The sequence below is a fragment of the Staurois parvus genome, unplaced genomic scaffold (genome assembly GCF_062004578.1).
Source record: "Staurois parvus isolate SC_StPar_1 unplaced genomic scaffold, SC_StPar_1.0 ptg000125l, whole genome shotgun sequence".
Lineage (NCBI taxonomy): Eukaryota > Metazoa > Chordata > Amphibia > Anura > Ranidae > Staurois > Staurois parvus.
This window is the reverse complement of record NW_028317921.1, coordinates 192,643-207,449: the sequence shown is the minus strand read 5'-3', so window position 1 is coordinate 207,449 and position 14,807 is coordinate 192,643. Positions and strand designations below refer to the sequence as shown.

Genomic DNA, 14,807 nt, shown 5'->3' with positions numbered 1-14,807 from the left:
GGTCCAGGGAGAGCAGATATTATGAATGCAGGGTACGGGGAAAGCGGATATAGTGAATGCGGGGTCCGGGGAGAGCAGATATAGTGAATGCGGGGTCCAGGGAGACCAGATATAGTGAATGCGGGGTCCGGGGAGATCGGATATAGTGAATGCAGGGTCCGGGGAGAGCGGACATAGTGAATGCGGGGTTCGGGGAGAGCAGATATAGTGAATGCAGAGTCCGGGGAGATTGGATATAGTGAATGCGGGGTCCGGGGAGATCGGATATAGTGAATGCGGGGTCCAGGGAGAGCGGATATAGTGAATGCGGGGTCCAGGGAGAGCGGATATAGTGAATGCGGGGTCCAGGGAGAGCAGTTATAATGAATGCGGGGTCCAGGGAGAGCAGTTATAATGAATGCAGGGTCTGAGGTTTAGTAATACTTTAATGTCTACTTTACATCTGAACACTGAGACAGACAGTGTCATTTTGGCAGCATCTTCTGCTGGATCTGCCCTCTGTATACACCACCTCCTTCCTTGATTAATCAGAGCCAAGAATTGCTGTGGAGTGGGTGGAGAGGTTGCGGCAAAGCGGCAGTTGGACTGTACATGCCACACACGTCCAGTGTATTATGATGACGCTTTTTTTTTGGACGTGTGTGGCAAATCCAGTGTCCTCAACCTGGTAAGTGATTCGGTCCAATAGCATTCACCTAAAAATGAATATTCTTTCTGTGTGAACGTTTACAAAAAGAGAACATGACCAGGAATCGTTGATCATAAAATGTGTCTATTATTGCAGCTCCGTCAGTTCTTGGCTACAAAGCTAACAATCACTTTGTGGATAGACATCGGGAGGCTCTGATCAGCCGGGTATCCCCAGTGGGACCCATTCTGGACAGTCTGATGAGTGAAAACCTGCTGAGCGATGAACAGTATGCTAACATCCGCAGCAAGGAGACCAGTCAGGAGCAGATGAGAGAGCTGCTGAAGTACACCAGGGGGATGACTGATGCCGACAAGGACAAGGTCTATGAAGCTGTGAAGAAACACAATGGTCCTCAAATCCAGGACTTGGCTCTACAGAGAGGTGCAATGTTCTGTCATTTGGAAAAGGAAACCCAGTAAAACAAAGGATGCGTTTCTTTAAAATAATAATACAAAGTATCACAACATCCGCATTGTTTAATTTGGTGGGATTTGATCACCTCGGGGTTTTTATTTTTTTTGTATTATAAACAAAAAAAAGACCAAAAACTGTGAAAAAAACTGTTTTCTTATTTCTGTTATAAAAAATATCCAATAAACTCACATTTTGTCATACATTTAGGTCAAAAAGTATTCTGCTCCATGTCTTTGGTAAAAAAAAAATCCCAATAAGTGTATAATCATTGGTTTACCTGAACGTTATAGCATCTGCAAACTATGGTATGGATCAGTGGTCCCCAAACTGCGGCCCAGGGGCCAGATGCGGCCCTTTGTTTGCCTGTATTCGGCCCTTGAGGCATTATTTCTTTCACTGACAGCAACAATGGGTCTATAATTCCTGCCACTGACTCCAATAAGGCACTATTCCTTCCACTGACACCAATGATGGGGCACTATTCCTCCACTGATACCAATGATGGGGCACTATTCCTCCCACTGACACCAATGATGGGGCACTATTCCTCCCACTGACACCAATGATGGGGCACTATTCCTCCCACTGACACCAATGATGGGGCACTATTCCTCCCACTGATACCAATGATGGGGCACTATTCCTCCCACTGACACCAATGATGGGGCACTATTCCTCCCACTGATACCAATGATGGGGCACTATTCCTCCCACTGATACCAATGATGGGGCACTATTCCTCCCACTGACACCAGTGATGGGGCACTATTCCTCCCACTGACACCAATGATGGGACACTATTCCTCCCACTGATACCATTGATGGGGCACTATTCCTCCCACTGACACCAATGATGGGCACTATTTCTTCCACTAATACCAATGATGGGGCACTATTCCTCCCACTGACACCAATGATGGGCACTATTTCTTCCACTAATACCAATGATGGGGCACTATTCCTCCCACTGACACCAATGATGGGGCACTATTCCTCCCACTGACACCAATGATGAGGCACTATTCCTCCCACTGATACCAATGATGGGGCATTATTCCTTCCACTAATACCAATGATGGGGCACTATTCCTCCCACTGATACCAATGATGGGGCACTATTCCTCCCACTGACACCAATGATGGGGCACTATTCCTCCCACTGACACCAATGATGGGCACTATTTCTTCCACTAATACCAATGATGGGGCATTATTCCTCCCACTGACACCAATCATGGGGCACTATTCCTCCCACTGACACCAATGATGGGACACTATTCCTCCCACTGATACCAATGATGGGGTACTATTCCTCCCACTGACACCAATGATGGGGCACTATTCCTCCCACTGACACCAATGATGGGGCACTATTCCTCCCACTGACACCAATGATGGGGCACTATTCCTCCCACTGATACCAATGATGGGGCACTATTCCCCCCACTGATACCAATGATGGGGCACTATTCCTCCCACTGACACCAATGGTGGAGCACTATTCCTCCCACTGATACCAATGATGGAGCACTATTCCTCCCACTGACACCAATGATGGAGCATTATTCCTCCCACTGATACCAATGATGGAGCACTATTCCTCCCACTGACAACAATAAGGCATTACTCCTTCCACTGACACCAATGGGGAACTATTCCCCCCCACTGACACCAACGATGGGGCACTACCGCCCCCCGACACCAATGATGGGGCACTATTGTCATGAATAGCAATCAATAAAACATTAATCACAGCAGCGCTCCACACTTTAAAAGTTTTAAAGTCTTCCACCAATTGGTAATAAAAAGTGCACCAAATAGGGAGATGTTTTCCTGTGGGTTAAATAGCTCCCAGCTTCACTTCTCCACCTTTAATCAGAGTAGTAGATCAATCCCCCTTTGTGCTCAGTGATCCACATGCCCTCAGGATACAACACTCACCGCAAGCAAATGCCTGTCCTATACCGATAGGCAAACAGCATTTTTATTTGATCGTCCATTTAAATGGATCTATCCAAAGTCTTCCTTCCCCACAGCGGTACTTTAAAACTCTAAGTTCTCACGCACACGGGACATTTTGATAATGCTGGTAACAATAGCTGTGTAGTCCCGTTAAAAAAACGTGGTTTGCAGCTTTTTTGCATTAGCGTTTAGTGGAATTTTCCCACGTTTGAGTTTTTTTTTCAGACCCCTCCATTTTTTGGGGGGTAAAAAAGCCCTTCCAAAAACACTGGTTTGCAACGTTTTACCGTGTTTTTCAGCGTTAGAGTTTTTACAGCTCCTCTAGAAGCCCACTAGTTCTGGGTTTTTTTCCAGCCAAAAAACGTTGATTCCAGTCTGTGTGTGTATGAACACATAGGATAACATGCCGGGGATGGACACCGAGGATAACATGGGGGGGATGGACACATAGGAGAACATGCCGGGGATGGACACATAGGAGAACATGCCGGGGATGGACACATAGGAGAACATGCCGGGGAGGGACACGTAGGATAACATGCCGGGGAGGGACACGTAGGATAACATGCCGGGGAGGGACACGTAGGATAACATGCCGGGGAGGGACACGTAGGAGAACATGCCGGGGATGGACACGTAGGAGAACATGCCGGGTATGGACACGTAGGATAACATGCCGGGGATGGACACGTAGGATAACATGCCGGGGATGGACACGTAGGATAACATGCCGGGGATGGACACGTAGGATAACATGCCGGGGATGGACACGTAGGATAACATGCCGGGGATGGACACGTAGGATAACATGCCGGGGATGGACACGTAGGAGAACATGCCGGGGATGGACACGTAGGAGAACATGCCGGGGATGGACACGTAGGAGAACATGCCGGGGATGGACACGTAGGAGAACATGCCGGGGATGGACACGTAGGAGAACATGCCGGGGATGGACACGTAGGAGAACATGCCGGGGATGGACACGTAGGATAACATGCCGGGGATGGACACGTAGGATAACATGCCGGGGATGGACACGTAGGATAACATGCCGGGGATGGACACGTAGGATAACATGCCGGGGATGGACACGTAGGATAACATGCCGGGGATGGACACGTAGGATAACATGCCGGGGATGGACACGTAGGATAACATGCCGGGGATGGACACGTAGGAGAACATGCCGGGGATGGACACGTAGGATAACATGCCGGGGATGGACACGTAGGATAACATGCCGGGGATGGACACGTAGGAGAACATGCCGGGGATGGACACGTAGGATAACATGCCGGGGATGGACACGTAGGATAACATGCCGGGGATGGACACGTAGGATAACATGCCGGGGATGGACACGTAGGATAACATGCCGGGGATGGACACGTAGGATAACATGCCGGGGATGGACACGTAGGATAACATGCCGGGGATGGACACGTAGGATAACATGCCGGGGATGGACACGTAGGAGAACATGCCGGGGATGGACACATAGGATAACATGCCGGGGATGGACACGTAGGATAACATGCCGGGGATAGACACGTAGGATAACATGCCGGGGATGGACACGTAGGATAACATGCCGGGGATGGACACACAGGAGAACATGCCGGGGATGGACACACAGGAGAACATGCCAGGGATGGACACACAGGATAACATGCCGGGGATGGACACATAGGATAACATGCCGGGGATGGACACGTAGGATAACATGCCGGGGATAGACACGTAGGATAACATGCCGGGGATGGACACGTAGGATAACATGCCGGGGATGGACACACAGGAGAACATGCCGGGGATGGACACACAGGAGAACATGCCGGGGATGGACACATAGGATAACGTGCCGGGGATGGACACATAGGATAACGTGCCGGGGATGGACACATAGGATAACGTGCCGGGGATGGACACATAGGATAACGTGCCGGGGATGGACACATAGGAGAACATGCCGGGGATGGACACATAGGATAACATGCCGGGGATGGACACATAGGATAACATGCTGGGGATGGACACATAGGATAACATGCCGGGGATGGACACATAGGATAACATGCTGGGGATGGACACATAGGATAACATGCCGGGGATGGACACATAGGAGAACATGCCGGGGATGGACACATAGGAGAACATGCCGGGGATGGACACATAGGATAACATGCCGGGGATGGACACGTAGGATAACATGCTGGGGATGGACACACAGGATAACATGCTGGGGGGTTTACTGGCTGTAGAAAAACATCAAAAGCAAAAAACAGCCGCTGTAAAAGCGTCCCGTATGCAGGAGGACTTTATGTTTTTAAATGCAGTAAATGAAAATGTATTAAACTCACATAAAAGTGCTATAATAGTGCAAAAACTTCACCATGTGCCACCAATCTAAATCCGTAATTCCTACTCTTACCCTCCAATCAAAATTCTTGTAAGGGGAGATGAATCTTCTGAATTCCTCCTTTCCTGTTATTCTTCATACGTGGTAAATTGCTCTCCAAAAAAACAAAAATTCCTAGAGTGTAGTATTTACAATAAAGCGAATACCGATCGTTCCAGTGTGTTCACACTTATCCAAATTAAGTGACCATCAATCAGTCCTTGAGGCAGAGACCAGGTTGGCCAGAACAGGAGAGACAACAAAAGCCTAATTCTATGTCTGCTTCAGATACATCTTTTTTTGGGGTGTCCTTTGGGTTGGGGTACCAGGAATGGCATCAGGAAAATGCCTCTCATGCAGCCGGCTAATTCATCTGTGTTGGGGGTTGGGGCCACAGCACCTTCTGGATACAAAAGGTCCATGATGATCTCTTCCTGCAATTTTAGGATGGATCCACTTCTTCCAGTTGCTTTGTAAAGCACAAAAGCGTTGTACAGAGCCAATTGAAATCAATGAACAGACACTTTTTAGTACCAGCATCTGGCTTTACAGGAAACTAAGTACGGCTTCATCCTCTGGTCATTGAAGTCCACCCCTCCCATGTTAAGGTTTTAGTCGTGGACACAGAGGGGCTTCTCAACAACACCAGCTGCCGTGGTAATTTGGATGGTCGTGTCTGCGTGAATGGAAGACAGGATGAAAACATCTTGTTTGTCCTTACACTTCACTTTTTTCAAGCAGGCTGTCTCTTCCTTTCTAAGACAGGTATTTGCAAGCCGTTGGATGAAGCCCTGGCGACTAGGTCGCACGGTGCCAAATGCACCAATTCCAAGATTGTACAAATGTCTAAATAGTGGCACACTTGAATAAAAATTGTCCACGTATAAGTGGTGCCCCATATGGAGAAAGAATGACACCAAGTCCCAAACTATCTTGCCACTACCATGTAGTCTGGGCATCCGGTGGACACCATGTGATGTATCTTTTCCGAAAATTACATATAGAGCCTGTTGCCCCCTCACAGGTCTTCTACATCTTGACACCATATCTGGCACGCTTGCTGGGGAGAAATCGTTTGAATGCAAGGCGGCCAGAAAAATTAATGAGGGACGCATCAACGCAGATGTTTTGCTGGGGAGTATAGACATCTGCAAATTTCTGGTTAAGGTGATTTACGAGGGGCCGAGCTTTGTGGAGCCGGTCAAATTCAGGGTCCCCCCGAGGACGGCAGAGTGTATTGTCAATAAAATGCATAAATTGTATTATATTCTCATATCTATGCCTGGCCATGGCAGCAGAGAACACGGGATATGATGAATCGGCTTTTAGGCTATTCCATGCTAATTCTAAAAATGTCAGTTGGTCAAATGGGCAGCTGTTTATGGTGGTAAGCAACAAGGGCCGTAAATAACACAGCTGGCCTTAACTAATTTTTTCATTTTGATTCACAAGATCAAAAGTGTTTGGTTAGCCAATCAGAAACCACTCCAGGGTCAATAGCTGTTTTTTTAGGGGTGAGGTTTTAACTTAGTTATGAGAAAGATTATAATCTGGAAGGGAATGAGTATGAAAGCACGGGGCTAGAATGTAGTATACATTATTGCATGCATGGAAGCTACCTAGGTGCACATTATTGGTTGGACATATATGCTGGATGGTGTAGTGCCTCTGTGCTTGCAATGACAGAAATGGGCTGAGTATTTTGAGTAGGACTGAAGGCTGCAGTTCGTTATACTTTTGGCCAAAATTCTGGACGGTCGTCTCTTCTGGAATTCAATAAATACTGATCTCTGGTAAAGAAGCTCGTTGCAGCAGATACTTATTAAGGGCTCATGTACACTGCAGCTGCTAAATTCACGTTTAGGAGCTGTTCAGCGTTTTTTTCAGCAGCCCCTGAACTCACCCTAATGTTTTCCTGTGTCCATGTACACATCTTCGTTTACAGTCATTTACAGGCAGTTGAGTTTACAATCATTTTTTTTAACTCAACAAACTTGTGTTCAGACATCGATGTTATCAGCGTTTCAAATGCAAAACACTTGTAAACGCGTCTTAACGCGGCAAATCGCATTTATAAGCTTTTGCATTTGAAATTTTTTTAAAACACTTCCAGTTCCCAATGCTGTCCAGAACCATCATCATGAAAAATGCATGCAAAGAGTTTTCAAGGTACTCAGATGGACAAAACACTGAACACAGGATGTTCCTACCAAGCTTGTCACTCATTGTAATGACCAATTCACACCTCAGACCTCTCCCACCCTTGGAAACAAAAGATATGTTAATGACCATTCACACCTCAGACCTCTCCCACCCTTGGAAACAAAAGATATGTTAATGACCATTCACACCTCAGACCTCTCCCACCCTTGGAAACAAAAGAAATGTTAATGACCATTAACACATTAGACCTCTCCCACCCTTAGAAACAAAGGATATGGTAATGACCATTCAAACCTCAGACCTCTCCCACCCTTGGAAACAAAAGAAATGTTAATGACCATTAACACATTAGACCTCTCCCACCCTTAGAAACAAAGGATATGTTAATGACCATTCACACCTCAGACCTCTCCCACCCTTGGAACAAAATATGTTAATGACCATTCACACCTCAAATGCCTCATGAAGACCCCCTGCCAGGTGACCTTAATGACTCCCTCCACCAGACACCTTTTCCACCCTTGGAAACAAAAGAAATGTTAATGAGCAACTCGCACCTAGCCAATATCAACACATACTGCTGTCTCTGCTTCTACTCTCTGTATTTCTCTGAAACAGTCTGAAATAGTTAATAATTTACCACTTTTTAGTGCATTCTGGGCATTTGGGAGGTTCTCCTGTGCTTATCTTTAAGAAACACTTCTAAACGCAAACGTGCATAAAACGCGTTATGCAAACACAGCTAAACAAACGTTTTCCAGTCAGTTTCCATCGTTCAGAACCGTCCCGTGTACATGCAGCCTAACCATCATCCCTCTATATATTATGACAACACATGATATTTTCACAGCTGTTTATCATACCCCATATTTTCAGATAAAATGTACTGAAATTAATTTTAGCGCACACAAACACAATACCCATTTTTTTAAGTAAAATATAAAAGATGAGGTTGTGTCAAATAGTTGGGTCCCAAACATGTCAAGACTCGGGATTAACTGAGGTTTGTCTGTGGTCCTTCAGAGTTGGTGTCTCCAAGTGAAGCTGCAACAGGTCATATCTTTAGGAAGGCAGGAGGACCCACCAAAACGTTAGTAGCTTCTGCAGGGTTAGATCTACACTAGCAAAAAGGATATACTTTATATAACCGAGCACAAGACATAGGAGCCCTCAAATCTTTCAGGGACTTCGTGTTCAGGTAAGAAAGCCAAACAAAGGATTTTAGCTCACAGCAATAACTTTATTATATATAATAGACATGATGAGAAATGTCGGCAGCAAATGCCAACTCCGAAATCTATAAAAGCTGGGAATGATGATCACGGACAAGAGATCAATAGTTGCTCTGGTTGGGCTGGTCTCTCCTGTATCCTCTCCTCATGTAGCCGCCCTCTTTCCGTTGGTAAGAATCTTTTTGGTCTGAAAAGTGAGAAAAAAAAAGTCAGACATACCCAAAGCCAGGAAAAGGGGCCTATAGTATTCACCGCAAGTGTGTTTGGTTTGCTTCCTCAGAATGATGAGACTAGAGGGTGTTTCCTAAAACCTCCGCCTGCTTTGAGTGAGTCTGTGCTTCAAGAGTTTTCCTGTACCCTTGGGTAGGTTGTGACCACCGCTCATTCATTTATATATATACACTCACCGGCCACTTTATTAGGTCCACCTGTTCAATGGCTTGGTAACACAAATAGATAATCAGCCAATCACATGGCAGCAACTCAATGCATTTAGACATCTAGACGTGGTGAAGACAACTTGCTGAAGTACAAACCGAGCATCAGAATGGGGAAGAAAGGGGATTTAAGTGACTTTGAACATGGCATGGTTGTTGGTGCCAGACAGGCTGGTCTGAGTATTTAAAAAAACTGCTGATCTACTGGGATTTTCACACACAACCATTTCTAGGTTTTACAGAGAATGGTCCAAAAAAGAGAACATATCCAGTGCGCGGCAGTTGTGTGGAGGAAAATGCCTTGTTGATGTCAGAGGAGAATGGGCAGACTGGTTGGAGATAATAGAAAGGCAACAGTAACTCCAATAACCACTCGTTACAACCAAGGTATGCAGAATACCATCTCTGAATGCACAACACGTTGAACCTTGAAGCAGATGGGCTACAGCAGCAGAGGACCACACCAGGTGCCAGTGTCCCCATCTTCTGATGGCTCCTTCCAGCAGGATAATGCACCATGTCACAAAGCTCAAATCATCTCATATTGGTTTCTTGAACATAACAATGAGTTCGCTGCACTTCTAACGGCCTCCACAGTCACCAGATCTCACCACCTTTGGGATGTGGTGGAACAGGAGGTTCACATCATGGATGTGCAGCTGAGAAATCTGCAGCCATGGCGTGATTCTATCATGTGAATATGGAACAAAATCTCTGAGGAATGTTTCCAACACCTTGTTGAATCTATGCCACCAAGAATGAAGGCAGTTCTGAAGGCAAAAGGGGGTCCAAACCAGTGCTACCAAGGTGGTCCTAATAAAGTGGCTGAAGAGTGCATGTCCCGTTAGGAACTCCGATAGTTTAGACATGGGCATACTAATTACTATGGTATCAGATCCCAAGACATTAACGACACCCATAGTCTGCATTTCATCTGCCCACTTTCCAGGTAGGTGAGTTCAAATCACGCCCACTTCATGGGTTGGTCCCACCCAGACCCAGCCTTTAAATATACAGGGACCAACCATTAAACCCATTTTAGGCTTGGTCCCATCTAGACCCCACCCTCTAAGTATGCAGGAACCGCCTATTTTCACCCAGCCCACTGTAATTAATGTCTCTGATTTTTTGTAAGGTTGATGCCGTAATCCAGAAACACAACATCAGTGCAGCATAGCCACACATGTTTACAATGGATATTCTGAGATCTCCTTCCCAGCAGCATTTTTTCTGATTTTGGGCCCCCAGGAGAGGCAGCTGAGCCCTGGTACCCCTGGGAAAGGGGGGGAGTAGGTTGGTTGGTGATTTTGGATGTGCTCCAGATGTGGGAAAGGGTCACCACTTCTGCTCCTAGTAAATGTGATCACTTTTAATAAAAAGCTAGCAGCCCGCAGTTAACACCAAGCCTGGTACACTGTTGATCTGCATATCCACCTAAAGTGTATGGCAACCTTGACAACAAACTTCTCTTCATTTCTCCCTTTTGGTCTGTTAAACTTTTGTTTTATCTGTTTAAAGCAGAGTTCCACTCAAAAGCAGACGCTCCGCCTATTTGCCTCCCCCCCCCTCCCCTGCCATATTTGGCACCTTATGGGGGGTGAGCAGGTACTTGGTTTTGCTCCCATTTCCGGCTCAATTCACCACGGCAAAGTGAGCCAGAAGTTCAGTCCCCTCCTTGCTCCAGCAGTCTCCTGGGAACTTTCACAGGTCCCAGGAAACTGCCGGGCCAATCAGGAGGTGCGGCGCAACTCGCGCATGCGCAGTGGGCACCAGGCTGTGAAGCCGCAAGCTGTCACAGCCTAATGCCCACAGTAGAGATGCCGGTGCCGTGGAGGACAGAGTTTACCTGGTTTTGACAGGTACCCGCTCCCACTTCCGGCTCAGTTCGCCGTGGCAAAGTGAGCCAGAAGTTCGGCTCCATCCTACCTCCTGCAGTCTCCTGGGAACTTTCACAGGTCCCAGGAGACTGCCGGACCAACCAGGAGGCGCAGCATTACTTGTGCATGCGCAGTGGGCACCAGGCTGTGAAGCTGCAAGCTGTCACAGCCTGGTGCCCATAGTAGAGATGCCGGCACCATGGAGGACAGAGTTTATCTAGTTTTGATAGGTACCCGCTCACACGTCCGGCTCGCTTCGCACCGGCCCCCTCCTCCCTCCCGCAGTCTCCTGAGAACTTTCACAGGTCCCAGGAGACTGGGCCAATAAGGAGGTGCGGCGCAACTTGCGCATGCACAGTGGGCACCAGGCTGTGAAGCCACAAGCTGTCACAGCCTGGTGCCCACAGTAGAGCTACCGGCACCAGGAGAAGGGACTGCGCGAGTGAGCACATCGCTGGTCCCTGGAAAAGGTAAGTGTGTGCTTATTAAAAGTCAGCAGCTACAGTTTTAGTAACCGCTGACATTTAATAAACACAAAAACATTTGGAACTCCACTTTAATAAATGGAGCAAACACCAGTTGATCCTGCCAGAAATCTTGGGACCTGATAACTTCCTGTAATCTCTGTCTGTTGCCAGCTACATTACTCCCAGATATCTCTGGAGGCTACGCGCCTCTCCCTATGTAATGGACAAAAGAAAACGAGGATTTTTTTCTATTGTCCCAACACACCTCCTTCCAAGGGTGACAATGCTGCTAGATACAGTATGACTGTCACCCTAGGACAGGAAGTGTGTTATTGGCAAGACCATTAAATGGACATAAAGTGAAAAAAAAAGCTAAAGAGAGAAAAGTAATGCAGCCACTACATCTAAGAACTGGTAAGCTGCAATATACCGTATAACATTTGTGTTCTTGGGTTCAGAGTATGAACTAAATGAAAGGTGATAGATAAACCAATAACCACAAAAAGAAAGAAAAAAATGAAGACGTGAATGAGAAAGTACTTAAAGTGGACCCTTCGCTGACACCCAGGAGACGGCCATGTAGAAATTAACATTTAGCTTTTCAAGTGGAATGGTAAAAATGTTCTCTCTTTTCTGTCCTGAATAAATGATGGCTGCCATTACTGGGATTCTGGACATGCTAGTTGTTTCAGGTCCCGGAGTAAGGAAGGAAGAGAGCCAGGGATCTAATATGTTTGGGATAAATCAATAGTGGCAACATACAATACTGGCAACAGAGCAGAAGGGGTCAGGGATTGGATGGGGGGGGTGAAACAATAAATGTTTTGATAATATGCTAAGGTTTTAATGAGTATGTTTGTATAACTTGTTTATCTGAAAAATTAATAAATATTTAAATAAATAAATTAAAAAAAAAAAAAAATAGTGGCAGCCATTATGACCGTTTCCTTTGTATGAACAGGTGAGGACAGGATAGAACCTCCATCGGGTTGTACTGGCATCTGTGTTCTTGTTACGAATATTTGGGTGGGGAATCTCCTCAATGGGGAGACATCAATAAATACCTAAAATCCTATCCTTCCTCCACTACATACAAAACTGAGATTCCACCTCAAGTGCCTCATTGGTAGGACGTCACCGCATGAGAGACAAAAAAATCATCAGCTCAGCCCTGTAAATGGCCGTCACCAAGTGCAGTTCATGAGTCCACTTTATATCTGAGTGAAGAGAAGGTTGTAGGATGGACATTCCACGTGGACTATGGTAGAAGATGAAGATGCAGGATCCTAAGAACATACAGCTTTCCTCACCGCGATTGAAGTATCCTCCATAACTGCCCTGCTTATGATCAAAAATGCGCTCATTGTTCTCCACCAGGTTGCCTAGTTTCTCGGCCAGTTGCAGGGCAGTGTTCTGCAGAGAGCTGGGCTCCGTCCCATGCATCACCACCGTCTGGGTGGGCTGATCCAGGGACGCCTGCGGGAAGACCAGAACGGAAGGGGGGATGATTACCGAACAATCAACAAACTTTTTATAAAAGAACATCAACTAGAAAGGTAAAGTAGAGCTCCGGTATGCGTGAACTGAAAGGAAAGCGAGAGGTAAAGTATTAAAAAATGAGTTATACTTACCGCTGTGCTGTCCTTTGCATTTCCTTGGCAGGAAAATTCTGCAGTGTCAGCTCAATGCTTCCCGTCCCAACTTGTAAATTAGTATGGACAGGAAGGACAATGCAAACAGAAAGTACTGAGCTTATGGGGACCACTGCCCTGTCCACACAGTTTTCAAAGAGCTATGGTTAGGAAAAGACACCACGGAGGCACATGTACCCACATGGAAGAAAAATATATTTGAAATATATTTTTAAAATATTCATTCCAAATATACTGATATATATTTGAAATACTACAATTTTGGCCATATTCAAAAATGTGTATATATATATATATATATATATATATATATATATATATATATATATATATATATATATATATATATATATGTATGAGGTTGGCCTCCCCTCTGATGAAGTGCCGTAGCACGAAAGGCCTCAGGAGGAGCCGGCAGCACGTGTGACGTCATACACCGCCGCGACCACGAGGAGGTCCGGCGGCCATTTTCCTTGCTGGGTCAGTGCAATATTCCTTTCCACTGAATGCTGGCAATTTATTTTTGTACATGAACCCGCGGATCTTTTATTAAATGTGACCAATAAACTAGCTTGAACCTACTACACTATTGGCACTCCCTCTTTGTTTTGACCCTCTTTCTGAGGGTTTCATATCTACAGCAGCTGGTTCCCAGTGTATCTTGCATCCAGAAGAGGGAGCCCATTCACCTAGGCTGTCCATTCACTGGTTCAGTGTGCTCTCTGAGTCCTGCTGTATACCACTACACCCAAGGCTGATAATCTACCTGTGAGAGATGTATCGTGTGTATTGCTGATTACCTAGATTGATGGTCATATACAGGCGCATATTTAATGCGCGGTCGGTGAATGCGCATTTTTTCTATAGAGTTCCAGTCACCTATTTAATATAAGGAAGACTTTCACTTCAAGTTCCATTTCAGATTTTCTGTATATTTATGAAGATTTCATGAACTTTATATACATCTATATATTATTATCCATTAATTTATATTTTATTCAAATCTCAGCGCTGCACTATACTTATATGATTTATGTTACAAGGTTTGGGTGATTCCTTTGAGTGTTCTAGCAGCTGAATATATGAGCGCTCGCTGTATTCCTATATATATATATATATATATATATATATATATATATATATATATGTATGTATGTGTATATATATATATATATATACATATATACACACACATATATATATACACACATACATACATACACACACACACACATACATATATATATACACACACATACATATATACAGTGGGGATCGAAAGTTTGGGCACCCCAGCTATAAATTTGTATTAATGTGCATAAAGAAGCCAAGGAAAGATGGAAAAATCTCCAAAAGGCATCAAATTACAGATTAGACATTCTTATAATATGTCAACAAAAGTTAGATTTTATTTCCATCATTTACACTTTCAAAATAACAGAAAACAAAAAAATGGCGTCTGCAAAAGTTTGGGCACCCTGCAGAGTTAATATCTTGTGCTGCCCCCTTTG

The 14,807-nt window shown here is 45.3% G+C and overlaps 2 protein-coding genes across 6 annotated transcripts in view; one reads left to right on the top strand and one right to left on the bottom strand.

The window, feature by feature from the left end:
- Nucleotides 1-1,307, top strand: part of LOC149467058 (uncharacterized) — a 34,434-nt gene extending 33,127 nt beyond the window's left edge. For 3 of the 4 annotated variants that reach the window (XM_089672321.1, XM_089672318.1, XM_089672320.1), the window contains one exon: nt 785-1,307. In XM_089672321.1, the coding sequence (XP_089528447.1) occupies nt 785-1,110 (326 nt within the window). In that variant the 3' untranslated portion in view covers nt 1,111-1,307. The remainder of the gene's footprint in view (nt 1-784) is intronic. The other variant, XM_089672322.1, reaches the window with a different exon arrangement.
- Nucleotides 1,308-8,850: 7,543 nt separating this feature from the next.
- Nucleotides 8,851-14,807, bottom strand: part of LOC149467057 (eukaryotic translation initiation factor 3 subunit C) — a 38,704-nt gene continuing 32,747 nt past the window's right edge. The window contains exons 20-21 of one of the 2 annotated variants that reach the window (XM_089672314.1): nt 12,943-13,120; nt 8,851-9,050 (exon numbers count right to left, since the gene is read on the bottom strand). In XM_089672314.1, the coding sequence (XP_089528440.1) occupies nt 8,965-9,050; nt 12,943-13,120 (264 nt within the window). In that variant the 3' untranslated portion in view covers nt 8,851-8,964. The remainder of the gene's footprint in view (nt 9,051-12,942; nt 13,121-14,807) is intronic. The other variant, XM_089672315.1, reaches the window with a different exon arrangement.